Source organism: Brachyistius frenatus, unplaced genomic scaffold (assembly GCF_029030835.1).
Source record: "Brachyistius frenatus isolate BFR_SWC_R1_liver_20210118 unplaced genomic scaffold, ASM2903083v1 Contig_148, whole genome shotgun sequence".
NCBI lineage: Eukaryota > Metazoa > Chordata > Actinopteri > Embiotocidae > Brachyistius > Brachyistius frenatus.
The window spans coordinates 731,247-743,431 of NW_027210747.1; the positions used below are offsets into that span (position 1 = coordinate 731,247).

The 12,185-nt window shown below is 41.5% G+C and overlaps 1 protein-coding gene across 1 annotated transcript; it reads right to left on the reverse strand.

Annotated features, from left to right (window-relative positions):
- LOC138631085 (sortilin) lies at positions 1–10,202 on the reverse strand. The gene is made up of 21 exons (XM_069715821.1): positions 9,939–10,202; positions 9,402–9,464; positions 9,197–9,273; positions 9,025–9,121; positions 8,163–8,330; positions 7,877–7,950; positions 7,614–7,660; positions 6,552–6,688; positions 6,173–6,256; positions 4,705–4,765; positions 3,337–3,489; positions 2,920–3,017; positions 2,725–2,824; positions 2,407–2,581; positions 2,108–2,301; positions 1,105–1,294; positions 872–988; positions 646–787; positions 447–553; positions 242–359; positions 1–153 (listed from the first exon to the last, which is right to left on the reverse strand). The coding sequence occupies exons 1-21, from the start codon at positions 10,200–10,202 to the stop codon at positions 139–141; spliced, it is 2,481 nt and encodes an 826-aa protein (XP_069571922.1). The 3' UTR covers positions 1–138.
- Between the last annotated feature and the right edge of the window lie 1,983 nt (positions 10,203–12,185).

The following is a 12,185-nucleotide window of genomic DNA, read 5'->3' on the forward strand; positions in this document are numbered from 1 at the left end:
ACGAGGGGTGCTCCCATTAAAAAAAAAAAAAGAAGAAAGAACATCAAGGACAAGTCCAACAAATTGTAGCTGGCAGTCTTTTTCATCAGCCGGTCTCCATCATGAATATCCATCATATTCATAAAAACGTGTCATGTGTCATTCAATAAGATCCTGGCAAAATGAGAACACAAAAACTTTAGTAAATGTGAGAAAATCACACCAGAGAAGACTTTATAAGATCTTTTTAAATAAGTCTTACATCGTCTGACTCCTGCTGGCAAGCCGTGCCATTACTGCTGGTGCCACTTTCATGATCGACTGTGATGCAGTTATCATCATCCTGGATCCGCAGGTTGGAGAAACGATACACCGGTGCCCTGCAGAGGGCAACGGGAAGCCACGATAGTCAGCACCTCCCGGGTTCACGAAGGTGTACGTGCAGCAGAGGCGTGTGTCTAACTCACCTGTCTCTATAAACCACTCTCCTGGCAGCGAGGACTGCCGAGATGACAGCTACCAGGACGATGAGTCCCGCTCCCGCGCACACCAGGGTCAACACCAGCCTTTCTCGCTGGAAAATACATGCAACAGATGTGTTATTCCAAGAAACCGAACATGAAGAACTGAAGAGCAAGCACGGAGTAGAACGGCAAACCCACTGACCGGTGTGTCGAAGTATGTGACTGAAGATGTGGAATTGGCAGGCGGGGAAGGGTTTGGTTTGACACCACAGGGACTGACTGTCTGCACTGCGAGCAGAGGACTGAATCCCCCCTCACACCTGTCACTCGGGACCCTGCGGTACCTTCAAACATGCCAAGAGTACAGTCAGGCGTGTGCGAGCGTACGAAGGCTTCTTTAGTTTAAAAAAAAAGGGAGTGATCATTACCCTGCTGTCAGAAGCTCGTCCTCCTCTCCGTTCAGACAGGCCTCCAAGGTTTTATTGGAAGCACTGGGTTGCCTCACGCACTCTGAGGTGTTCACATGACGATAGTAACCGTAGTCACTGTTGTCAAGGAAAGAGAGTAGTTTTAAAACAAGACCAGAACATGAACATTTTCTCTTTGCAGCGATGCTTCGTTCTGAATTTAAGCTTTCTGAGTATCTTTACAGTGCCATTACCATAAGTAATCTTCTCTGGTGCACAAGCAGGGGCTTTGCTTCTTGCTCACCACGAAGCCTCGGCCATTTCTGCACACAGACTGCTTCTTTAACCTCCTGTAAGTCTCCTTGACACCCAGGACGCAGCCGTTTCTCTCCGAGTCCTCTTCTATAGAATGAGCCAACCACTCTTCGTAGTCCTGGTCATGACCTGATGAATTCAATGACAACGAATCACTATGTAACTGCCACCGAAAATAATTTCAAACGTGGCAGGTTAGATGAAAGAAAATGGTTTAATTAAGAATAAAGAAGATTAATTTCACAAAATTAAATAGAATTTTTATTTAAGCAGTTTCCGGCAATGATAGCGGTGTTGTCAATTGAATTGACCAAGTAAATGTGTTGTCACCACACAGCAGATTACTGCTGCAAACACAGAACAGTAACTCCCATACAACAAAGCAAAACAGCACAGAGAAAATATTAAAGTTCTGGATAACTTGGCTTTAAAAAGTATTTCACAACCCCTTTAAACCACTAAAAAAAGATTTAAGAGAAGAAGAAAAACTGCTTCAACCTTTAAATTAATAGTGTGTCTTCATGTAGGATCACATAGTAAGAAAAACATTTCAGGGCCTCTTTTAAAAATGAAAGAAGATCAGAGAGAAATCAAGAACCGAAATACAAACAGAAGAGGAAACAGCAAAATGGAGAGTGATTTGACACAGTGGAACTGTGTTTAGTCAGCTGTCTTGTTCTCAAAACCTGATGGGTTGAAAAATGTAAGAGAAATGAAAAAAAAAAAAAAAAAAAAAAGAAGAAGAACAGTGTCACATGTTCTCAGGTTATGGAAAGTCTCATGTCTGAAGTTTCAAGAGTTTCTGCAACAGGAAACTGCTGTCATGCTCCCACTCACTGGAGAAACCTTGACGTACCTACCACCAGGGGGCAACATCCAGTCTGGGGAGGAGTATACAGTACATTTAATGTGGAAGGCAGTCATTATAGTATCTGGGCTTACACTCTCTGGTAATGAGGCTCTGGAAATCGATGGTGACGGCCACCCACATGGGCTGACCGTCCTCCTCGGGCCGGAAGCCCCACACGCTGACGTTCATGGCCTTAGTGCCGGGCTCAGACGACAGGCCCGCGAAGAAGAAGGGCTGCTCGGTGAAGTTATACGACTTCCAGCACTGGCCCTCGTCTGTGGAGAACCTGTTCACGAGAAACAGGAGCAAACATGTTATGTTGATATCACTTTTCACTGCCAAATATTCCAATGTTTAATTGTGCATAAGGTAAAAGAGATGTCTCCAATACTTGATAGTTTTGACTTGTCCTTCCCGCCGGGCCTCCACAGCAACAATGAGACCCCCAGAGTTGAGTATACTGTAGTGGTGAGGACCCCTCAGTGTGCCCCTCCAGTTATAACCCCCGTTTGAGGAGACAAACACATCTGGGTGCTGCGATGATGACAGAGAATCACCAACAGCACCTGATGGAGAGAAAATACATCTTTATTTATCATGACACTAGATTTAGGTAACTTAATAACAGAGGTGTGTACAGTATAGATAAACTTTAACATTATTTATTCTTGTATTGAAAATTAATATGGGTAAATTGCTGTTTAATTACCGTGGGCGATAACCAGACCAATAGCAGTGGGCTCAGACAGAGCCACCATGGGTACTACTCTGTTAATGCGGCTGTGTTCTCCGTGAATATGCAGGTTGCACTGGTGGAGAAAAAAAACACATACAGTATATGTAAAAATTGACTCAAAGGACTAAAAGTGATAAAAAAAAAAAAAAAATTCTGTATGTAACATACGCTTTTGACTTGGTCTCCACAATCCACATTTTCAGGTTTGTTAAGTTGTCTCCACGAACCTCCTCTGTTAAAGGAAATGACAGATCTGATACGCCCATCTGCAACAAAACAAAGGGTTCGGGTTACAATTCCGTTTTATATCAAGATGAAAATACATATTTTTATGTACATATTTTAAGATTTTAAGACCTTTGAAGATATTCAAATGAAAATGAGAAGAAAACAACAGTCTTTACAACTCCCATTCTGAAGTAGATATTACTACATTTTGTGGAGTCACGCTTTACAAAAATAAAACCCAATTTATAATGAACCACAAAAATCCTTTAAGATTTAACCAAAAACTTCCAGGTCTGCAGAGTGGATGTATGACTACAGATGGATAAAAAGCTGAGCAACACATATGGAGCAGCGTACCAACATCCAGTTTATTAGTGAGGTAGACTCCTCTCAGTGAAGTAATGTTGGTGAAGTCGCTCTTCCTCTGCCCATCAAACAAGTGGCGCTCCAGGGATTTGGAGAACAAGATCCCGCGGTCGTCTGAGGTGTACATGGTGCCAAAGAAGGTGTCTGGGATGAAGGAGGAAGAAACAAAGGAGCATTTCAGCCTCTCACAACAGCAAGACACTTTATAACTCCTTTAATGGCCTCTAATGGGGTTACATTTTGTTTTTGATATAATCTGGCTTGTCTCAGCGGAGTACACAACAGAATGTTTGACAGAGGTCCTTTAAAACTGGAGGTGTTCAGTTTGAAGCAATTAGTTTACTGAAAGACATAAACCGGTTGCATTGTTGGAAATTTAGGATCTCCTGTTCTCAGCACGTGGGAACAGGAGATGCCACAGCAGCACAAACCGTTCATATTTTATCTGTGTGAAGCTCACGCACGTGTTAGCTACAGGCATGAAGGGAGAGAAAGGAAAAGATCTTTTTAAATTGTATTTTTCCATATTGTGATCTGAATGAAGTAAAGGAATGGAAAGAGTGAGCAGTGGAGTACAAGAAGCATGAAGCCCAGTTGAGGGAGGGATTGGACGTCGTTGAGGGTTTGAGTGTGTGTGTGTGTGTGTGTGTGTGTGTGTGTGTGTGTGTGTGTGTGTGTGTGTGTGTGTGTGTGTGTGTGTGTGTGTGTGTGTGTGTGTGTGTGTGTGTGTGTGTACTTGTACTTATGTTACACCCTGATCCCAATATATGTTTGTCAGCTTTTGCAGTGTAACCTAAATCTCCCTCCCTTCAGCCAGCCAACAAAAGATAAAGCCCTTTTACCCCATATCTCCCCTATTTATCTCTGCAGCACAAAAGTCCCATCATCCAACTCATACAGCGCTAAGTGGAGAAGCTGCCAGAGGAAAAATAACTTATATGATAATAATAATAATAATAATAATAATAATAATAATAATATGAGAGAAAACGGAGATAGAGGGGGAATGAACGAGAGCATGGGAGAGAAAGAGAAGTCGAGAACAAACCCGGAACTAAATGCATAAATACACACTAAGTATGATGAAGTGATTTGTCAGCAGCGCCGAGAACTTGTGGAACCGGTCGGGCCTATAACGTCCAAATTTTCCATTACAACAAAAAGAGGCTGCGGGCAGTATAAATTCTGTCATGTTGTGTATTTGCGAATGTGTGTCAGGTGTGTTGTTGAGTTTTTGTAGGTGTGGATAATATGGACAAAAAGATTAACTGTGCCTGTGTGTGTGTGTGTGTGTGTGTGTGTGTGTGTGTGTGTGTGTGTGCGTGTGTGTGTGTGTGTTGTGTTGTGTTTGTCTGATACCTCCCGGGTTATCCACGTGCATGAAGAGCATATCCTCATCCCCGTCCAGAATGGAGTAAAACTGCAAACACAAACACACACACACACACACACACACACACATGGAGGGAGGGAGAGAGCACATGTGGGTGAGAAAATATGGAATTGCAGTTTTAAAAAAATAATATTTTGATGAGTAATTTAATCTTTGCAAGAAGCCCTGTCTAATCGTCGTGAGAGAGAGTGTGTGTTTGTGCTGTCAACAAAGTGTGTGGGTGGGTGTTTCACCAGAAAAGGTGGGTGGTCAGTCGCTGTTGAAAAAGGAAATGTTGCCACTGATGTTTTTAGTTCAAATGCACTAACATCTGTGATGTCGTAATCACTGAAAACATGTGTTTCTAAGCAACTGAGGCACTAACTGTGGGAATCTGCAAGTTTCCCACCGCATTACCCGATTCAGCTTTATCAAAGGAAGAACTAGTCTTTTGATTTTGCATGTGATGGAAGCAGTTGCCACGAAAATAAGTAAGAAAAAAAAACATCCACCAAGTAGAAACAAATGAGATATCATAGAAAAAAAAATTCCCCTCGGGGATTAATAAAGTAAATACCTAGCTACCTACCTACCTAGAAAAGAAAAATACATTCAATTGGGGTTGCAACTCAAAATGCTTCCGTTAAAATCCAGAATTTTGTTTTTTGGTGCTTTTTTTAAATAATGCAGCCCACTTGATCCGAGGAGGAGAATGATGGTGTAAAATGGTCTCTAGGTGTTTGAGGTAACTAACGTGCTCTACTTCCTGCCCATTGACTGTAATCAACTTTAATCGGGTGCTTGATGAGTGTTTTTTCTTGCCTTCAAGGCAAATGTCATTCATTAAAGCACTTTGTGAGTTCTGTAGCACAGTCAGTGACTCTGTATTGGTAATGTGTGCCACTGAGGCCGTGTCGTTTGGATATAAAAAATTTTGATACTGAGAAAATAGAATCATTAATACAATGCAACCCTATATGGACCACCTGTGTTAATAACAAGACTGTCAGACATAAAATAATTGACCTTGACTCTCTGAGGTCAGTTACATTTACTTGGACATATCCAGGCTGCAGTCTGAGAGGATGTTTAAACAAGATGTTAACAGTATTAAACGCAGAGGAAACGTGCGTGGATAAAAAAATCATGTAAAGGCTCTTGGATTGACCTGTAAGTGTGTCACTTAGTCTGGATCCAAAAGAAGCCAAACACATTTAAATACTGTCAAAACCCAAACAACTGAACAAAAAGTTTGGTTTTGTAAGTGTGCATCTAAGTGATCAGTAAACAAATTATAAATTGATGGCCTGCTGCTACCGACACATTTTAAACCACCAGTTTAATACTCAGCCCCATTCTCGGGTGTAACAGACTTTAATATTAGATTTACTGCAATTTAAAGGCTTATTGTTGCTATAGTAACCAACACAAACGAGCCAAAAAAAATGTCCTCACCTGCTCAGTGGATGCCGAGGGAAGCAGAGCTCGACTGAAGGTCTCTCCTTGGTCTGATGAGAAGTACATGACCCGAGGGGATCTCTGGGAGCAAAACAGTGTCTCACTACATAGATATCATACTTATTCATTAATGAGCAGAAGGGGATGTAGGCTGTGATTACTAAATATGATCTAAAGTAGCAGATATTGAGACATTTCTATGCTGCTGCTGCTGCTGTGTGTGTGTGTGTGTGTGTGTGTGTGTGTGTGTGTGTGTGTGTGTGTGTGTGTGTGTGTGTGTGTGTGTGTGTGTGTGTGTGTGTGTGTGTGTGTGTGTGTGTGTGTGTGTGTGTGTGTGTGTGTGTGTGTGTGTGTGTGTGTGTGAAGAGCATCGTACCGGATCTTCCATCACAGAGAAGAAGAGAAAAGCTCCGATGTAGCCAAAGCTGTAGATGTCCTCATGGATGGTGGTGAAGGTCTTCCCCAGATCCTTCGTCCTCTTCAGCACTAAATCTCCTCTCTCGTCTGTCTCAACTATGATTGGTGAGAAAAATCGCCTTGATAGAAATCTGAACTTGTCTTGATCATATCTTAATTCACTATTGGACAATACATTTTGCTCATCTATATGTATTGAGCAGAAACCTTGACTTACTTCAATATTCTGTCTGACAAAGTGCTACTTTTGGAAATCTTGGTACTTATTCTGAGATTGCTTTTGAGAAATCAAGCTTTGCTGTGCAAACTAAGGCAAAGCTCATGGAGATTTTACACAGAGCTGTCTCTGTCTTGGCCTTCTGACCTATGTGTTGGTATGGAAATGAGCAATATAGAAATGAACTGGATAACATTGTGAACGTGGGCAGTGGAAGCAACCCATTTTAGTAAATCTGCTACCAAAAGTAGTTTAGAGACGATAAAATCCTCTATTCTGGTCATAGTTACAGGTTTTATGACAATATTCTTACTTGTAAATTTGTATTGTTTATAACTTAATTCACATTGTGTGTTCAGTGTCTCAATTTCTTCTGTTGTTTTATAGAGTTTTGTAGTTTTTATAGCCGCTTTGTCATAAAAAGAATTTCCACTTATCAGACAATAAAGCTCTAAACTAAATTCTAGCCAAACCATAAAGATGAAAGATTAGACTTTGAAGCTACTTTTTTACTGAAATGTAACTCGCATCACAAAGTGGACGCTGCTTCACACGAAGTAAAAACATTCAACCAGACAATTGAACAACATTTCAATCTAATATATTTCAGAATTACAAATTGTCTCTGATATTTAAAAAGCAAACAGTGTGAGACGTCTGGATCACAGCAACTGACAAAATATAACCACATGTATAGATTATATTTAGACCTTTTCAATGTATTTTAATGGTGTCTGGGTAACACTGTAAAAACTTTTTGTTACTTTTAAATTGAGTATTTTATAGTTGTTTTTTTTTTTTTACCTGTGTCTACTCGACTGCAACTGAAGAACAAATTGATGCCGGCCCCCCTAATGGAAAGAGGAACAGGAACTTACAAACATTTCATAAGCACCAAAAAAATGTTACAACAGAATTAATATGAACTGTTTTCAAAGATTGCTTTCTTTTCTCAACAACGGAATATACTGCATATCATACTGTGTATTTGAGTGCCGTGATGTGTTTTCCAATACTGTTACATTTGTGCCATATGGTGAGCAACTCCGTTTCCTGTTTATCCTCACCATGAGAAAGAATGCACGCCATCATAAACTTTTGTCCACTTGGCACCAAAGTCCAGAGAGAGCCAGAGACCGCCCTGAGAATCAGAAAACAGGAATGTTTATCTTTAGTTTAAGGTGTGTTTCTGGATGTGTGCGCACATGTAGGACTGTGGGTCAACAAAGAGTATCAAGCAAAGCAGACCACGAAATCAACGAGAAACGTAGGAGACGATAATTAGGTTAGGCTAGGTTAGGTAGTTACTTTATTAATCCCCGAGGGGAATTTTTTTTAAATTAGCAGACTCACGTCAATGCTGACGGCCACGAGGTAGTCGGGGTTGAGAAAGTGGTACGTGATTGGCTGAGCCAGGTGAAAGGGCAGCTGGGTAAACTGGAAGGTCGCACCGGCATCCGTGGAGGTGAAGATAATCCCACCTGGATGGTCGACCACCGCTGTGTCTGCTGTCAGTATCACCTGTCGGTCAAAGTGAAATGAAAACAGACATGAGATGGAAAGTTGTTACGGCTGATGACAGGATGTTGAATTCAAGTACATAAACAGCACACGAATACCAAAATCCAATTCTTTCCTGCTGCAGATTTTAGCTTTACTAAAAATCTTTTCGAAAATTACTGCAGAAATTTTGGGTTAAAATTTGATGCATATCATAGAAAATGTCTTAAATTTTTTTCTATTACTAGTCTTATTTATAATGTTTGCACCTAAAAACTCCCTGAGCGAGAATAAATTATGAAGAAAAAGCTAATGATATGAGACAAAGAGGAAAACTTATCTGCCACTCTTTTCATTCTATGCTGAATTTATCATCTTAAATATAAAACACTGAAGACCTTGATATTCCAGTGCTGCTTAACTCTTGCTGGACTTTTATATTCTGCTGGTTTTGGTGTTGAAGTGTCAACATGCCGACACATTTCTTTGAAAGTATTTTTGAACAACCACAACATTGTGAGGACAATGGTGGTTTGAAAGCTTAGATGTGGCTCGAGTTCATTGGAAGCCATATTAAGATGGGAGATATCTTCACACTTTTTGTGAGGCAACATCACGCACTCCTCAACCAAATGTGCAACACACTTCACCAACTGAAACTCTGAATAACTGAAATACGGGGCACCAAGAGCCCTGATAGTAGCTGATAACTTACAGAGCTCCCTGGTCCAACGCTGACTCCAAACTCCTCCCTGATGAAAGTGTGGTTGATGCGGTGGGAGATGTCGTGGAAGGACTTGCCATAATCCGTACTAATAACAGAGGGAGGATAGTTACGTTCTGAGAGGACAGAGTGGGATGGATGTGCTGATCTGACGCTAACTCACCTTCGGTAAAGTCGCGAGGAGCCTCCTTCTAGGAAAGATTCGAGAGGAGCGCTGATTGTTGACAGCACCAGGATCACCTTGGAAACGTAGCATTTGAGTTATCATTTCAGTTTGAGCTGGAAGTTATGAAACGACATAGTACTGTAGTACAGAGTCTGAATATTTGCATGACTGTGCCTCTAGAGGGAGGACTAGAGATACTCACTCCTGTACCATCGCCCACCCATGTGAGGATCACATAGGAGCCATCATCGCCATTAAACCCTGTCTAGGAGGAAGCGAGAGGAGAAGGGCTCACACATGTGACCATAGTACGTCTAGAATAACAAAAAAACTAACTAACTAAACCAAACTTATTCATGCAATCTCCACTTCCTGCCATGGTCAAATAACAATGTTTACTAAATGGGTGTTATGGTCTGATAAACATGATGAGAAAATATATTCAGTGATAACTAGATCATCACTCGAAATGTCAGTTTTGGTGTCACCATTAGAGACTATTTCTCCTAAAACATGCTTAAGGAATCTTGAAAAGCCTGAAAAAAAAAGAAGCAAAAACTCAACTATCAACTTAAGAAAAATATAAATTTCTATCCTCAGACACGTGAAGTTTGTTGGGAAATTGTTTTTGTTTTTTTCACGTTTCATAAAATATCAGATTAATCGTTCGATGGACCTTCATATTCACCAAACCTTTTCCAGCTTCAGAACAATGTCCCATAACTCGAATCCACCTCACCTCGTGTGTGTTGTCATCCAGCACCTCGTGCTGGGCCGGGGTGAGGGGCAGCCGACATGGCGTGAAGGGGGGACCGTGAGAAGGGCTGGAGATGCCCGAGGAGCCGCTGGTATCCCTCCTGGGGCGTGCGCGCTCTCGCTCTCGCTCCTGGCTCTCATCCTGCTGACTCCGGCGGAAAGTCACCGTCCCCCTCCCGCGGCTTCTGCCCTCAGCACCCAGAAGAAGGACGCACACCCCACCGAGGACCACAAGTGTCCAGGTCATATCGACAGTGACCCCGATGAAAAAACTAGCAGGAGTACGAGTGACCTGGATGTCTGTCAGTGCTGCTTCGATGCATGGTGTTGCACTGTAAAAGCAGGCGGGGGTGGGACGTGCTTGGACGGGTCATTAACATAAAAAGTGCTGCGTTAAGTGGCGCTTCCACCTTCAGCAGGTGCTTCTGCCCGCATCCAGGTGACCTAGCTGCAGGGAGGATTTACATTTCAAGAGCAGTCGATGGACATACATCTTAGGGCCACTTGCAACAAACACAGAAAGGAAAACGTGCTACTAATTGTGACAGAATGATTGTTTGAGGGGTTCGTGTGACGTTAAAATAGTGGGATTGCGAATGACTGAGAAAAAATGTAGAAGTTCTGGTGAGTATTGAAAGTATGAGTAGGCGTGAATGCAGTATTCGGAGTAGTAGTAGTAGTAGTACGGACAACTCAACGCAAGAGGTCGACCTGTGTTCACCTCAGGTTTGCAGCTGCGTGGGTGAACTATGGTGCCAAATGTGTGCCTCAGGAGGGTTGGCACTTTTACGCACAAGAAACTGCGGCGATTATTCACACAAAGGAGCTGCTGCAGGTGAAGACCTGCACAAGCGAGTGTTTTCAGCCACTTGTCAACAGCAATATGAGCGGTATGAAGCTGCTTTTCCGCGTGTTGATATCCAGCTGTGACAAGTTTTCTTCCATGAAAAATAATTCAACTTAATGTCGAGTTTATGCATTGACGTGGCGTGGATTTTAATGAGCTTTCCTTCCGTTGTGCCTTGACTGTTCTTCGGATGTGTGTGGGTGATAACATACAAGATAGTGTAAGAGATAGGAGCTCATTAAAATGTTTTATAGAGCAGGAGGATGACGACACGTCAGCAGGAAAGCCTCACCTCAGATTTATGTTTCACCCGTTGATGAGATAGCTGTAATTATAAATCCGCTCCAATAAGAGTTACAGTGAGTAATTATTGCCAATTATGGGTTTATGTGTGTTTATGGGAAACCAGTAAAGTGAGACACGGCCAAATCAGGTCAAGTGGAAAACTAATCATTATGAGGAGGGACATCATGTCAAAACATGGGTGGTGGAAATAACCAAGTACATTTACTCCAGTACTGTACTTTAGGACAATTCTGAAGTACTTGTTTCTTATCGAGTCTTACCATTTGATGCTAAGTTAAACTTCCATTGCACTATATTTCAGAGGGAAATATTGTACAATATTTAAATATATTGAAACAATAGATAAAACAGGCTTTTAAAACACTATCTACCATTAAACTAGTGATTTCCAACATTTTGGCTTCTGACATCTTAAAAATCTGTGTGTAATTGGGGACACATTTCAGATGTCTCTGAGTCTAACAGCTCCACTAAATAGGGATTTGTTTTTCCTCTAACCTTTTTACATGGTTTCATTTCAATAAAGGTTCAAATGATCCAATATCTCATCTAAAAGAGAAAAAGACCAAAAACTAAGAACAGATTTGCAGGTCAGAGCTTTGTTTTTTCTTCTTTCCTCTACTCAAGAACAGATTTGCAGGTCAGAGCTTTGTTTTTTCTTCTTTCCTCTACTCATTTGACTACCCCTCACATTTATCTGCTGTCTCTGGATATAAAACTAGCTTCACCTGCAGCAGCTACAACAGTAACATGCAATACAAAAATATTCTAGCCAGAGAGATCAAATCTGCACTTTTAATTTAATAATTGAACGACTGTGTGATGTATTTTTACTTTTACTTGAAAAAACTTGAAAAAATTATCATCAACATAAGGGCTTTGTAGTGACTCCTCTGATGACTAGTGATGAGTCACACTGTAGCCATCTGTTTAAACCCTGATCAGGAACACACTTTGATGAAAAGTGGAACACCTCGCCCTCGGGGCAGAGGAAGGACTGAGAACTGAGGACAGAGTAATACACCTACTAATCCTACTGTGGAGTGAAACTGTCGAAGCTCCAGTGATCGTTTTTTT

Bases quoted from the DNA above. Each gene is read 5' to 3' on its own strand.
- LOC138631085 (XM_069715821.1), bottom strand. From the start codon at position 10,202: ATGACCTGGACACTTGTGGTCCTCGGTGGGGTGTGCGTCCTTCTTCTG. The intron at 3,018-3,336 runs GTACGCTGCTCC...GTTTTGTTGCAG, and splicing joins CACTAATAAACTGGATGTTG to ATGGGCGTATCAGATCTGTC. The intron at 2,825-2,919 runs GTATGTTACATA...TTTCTCCACCAG, and splicing joins GTGGAGACCAAGTCAAAAGC to TGCAACCTGCATATTCACGG.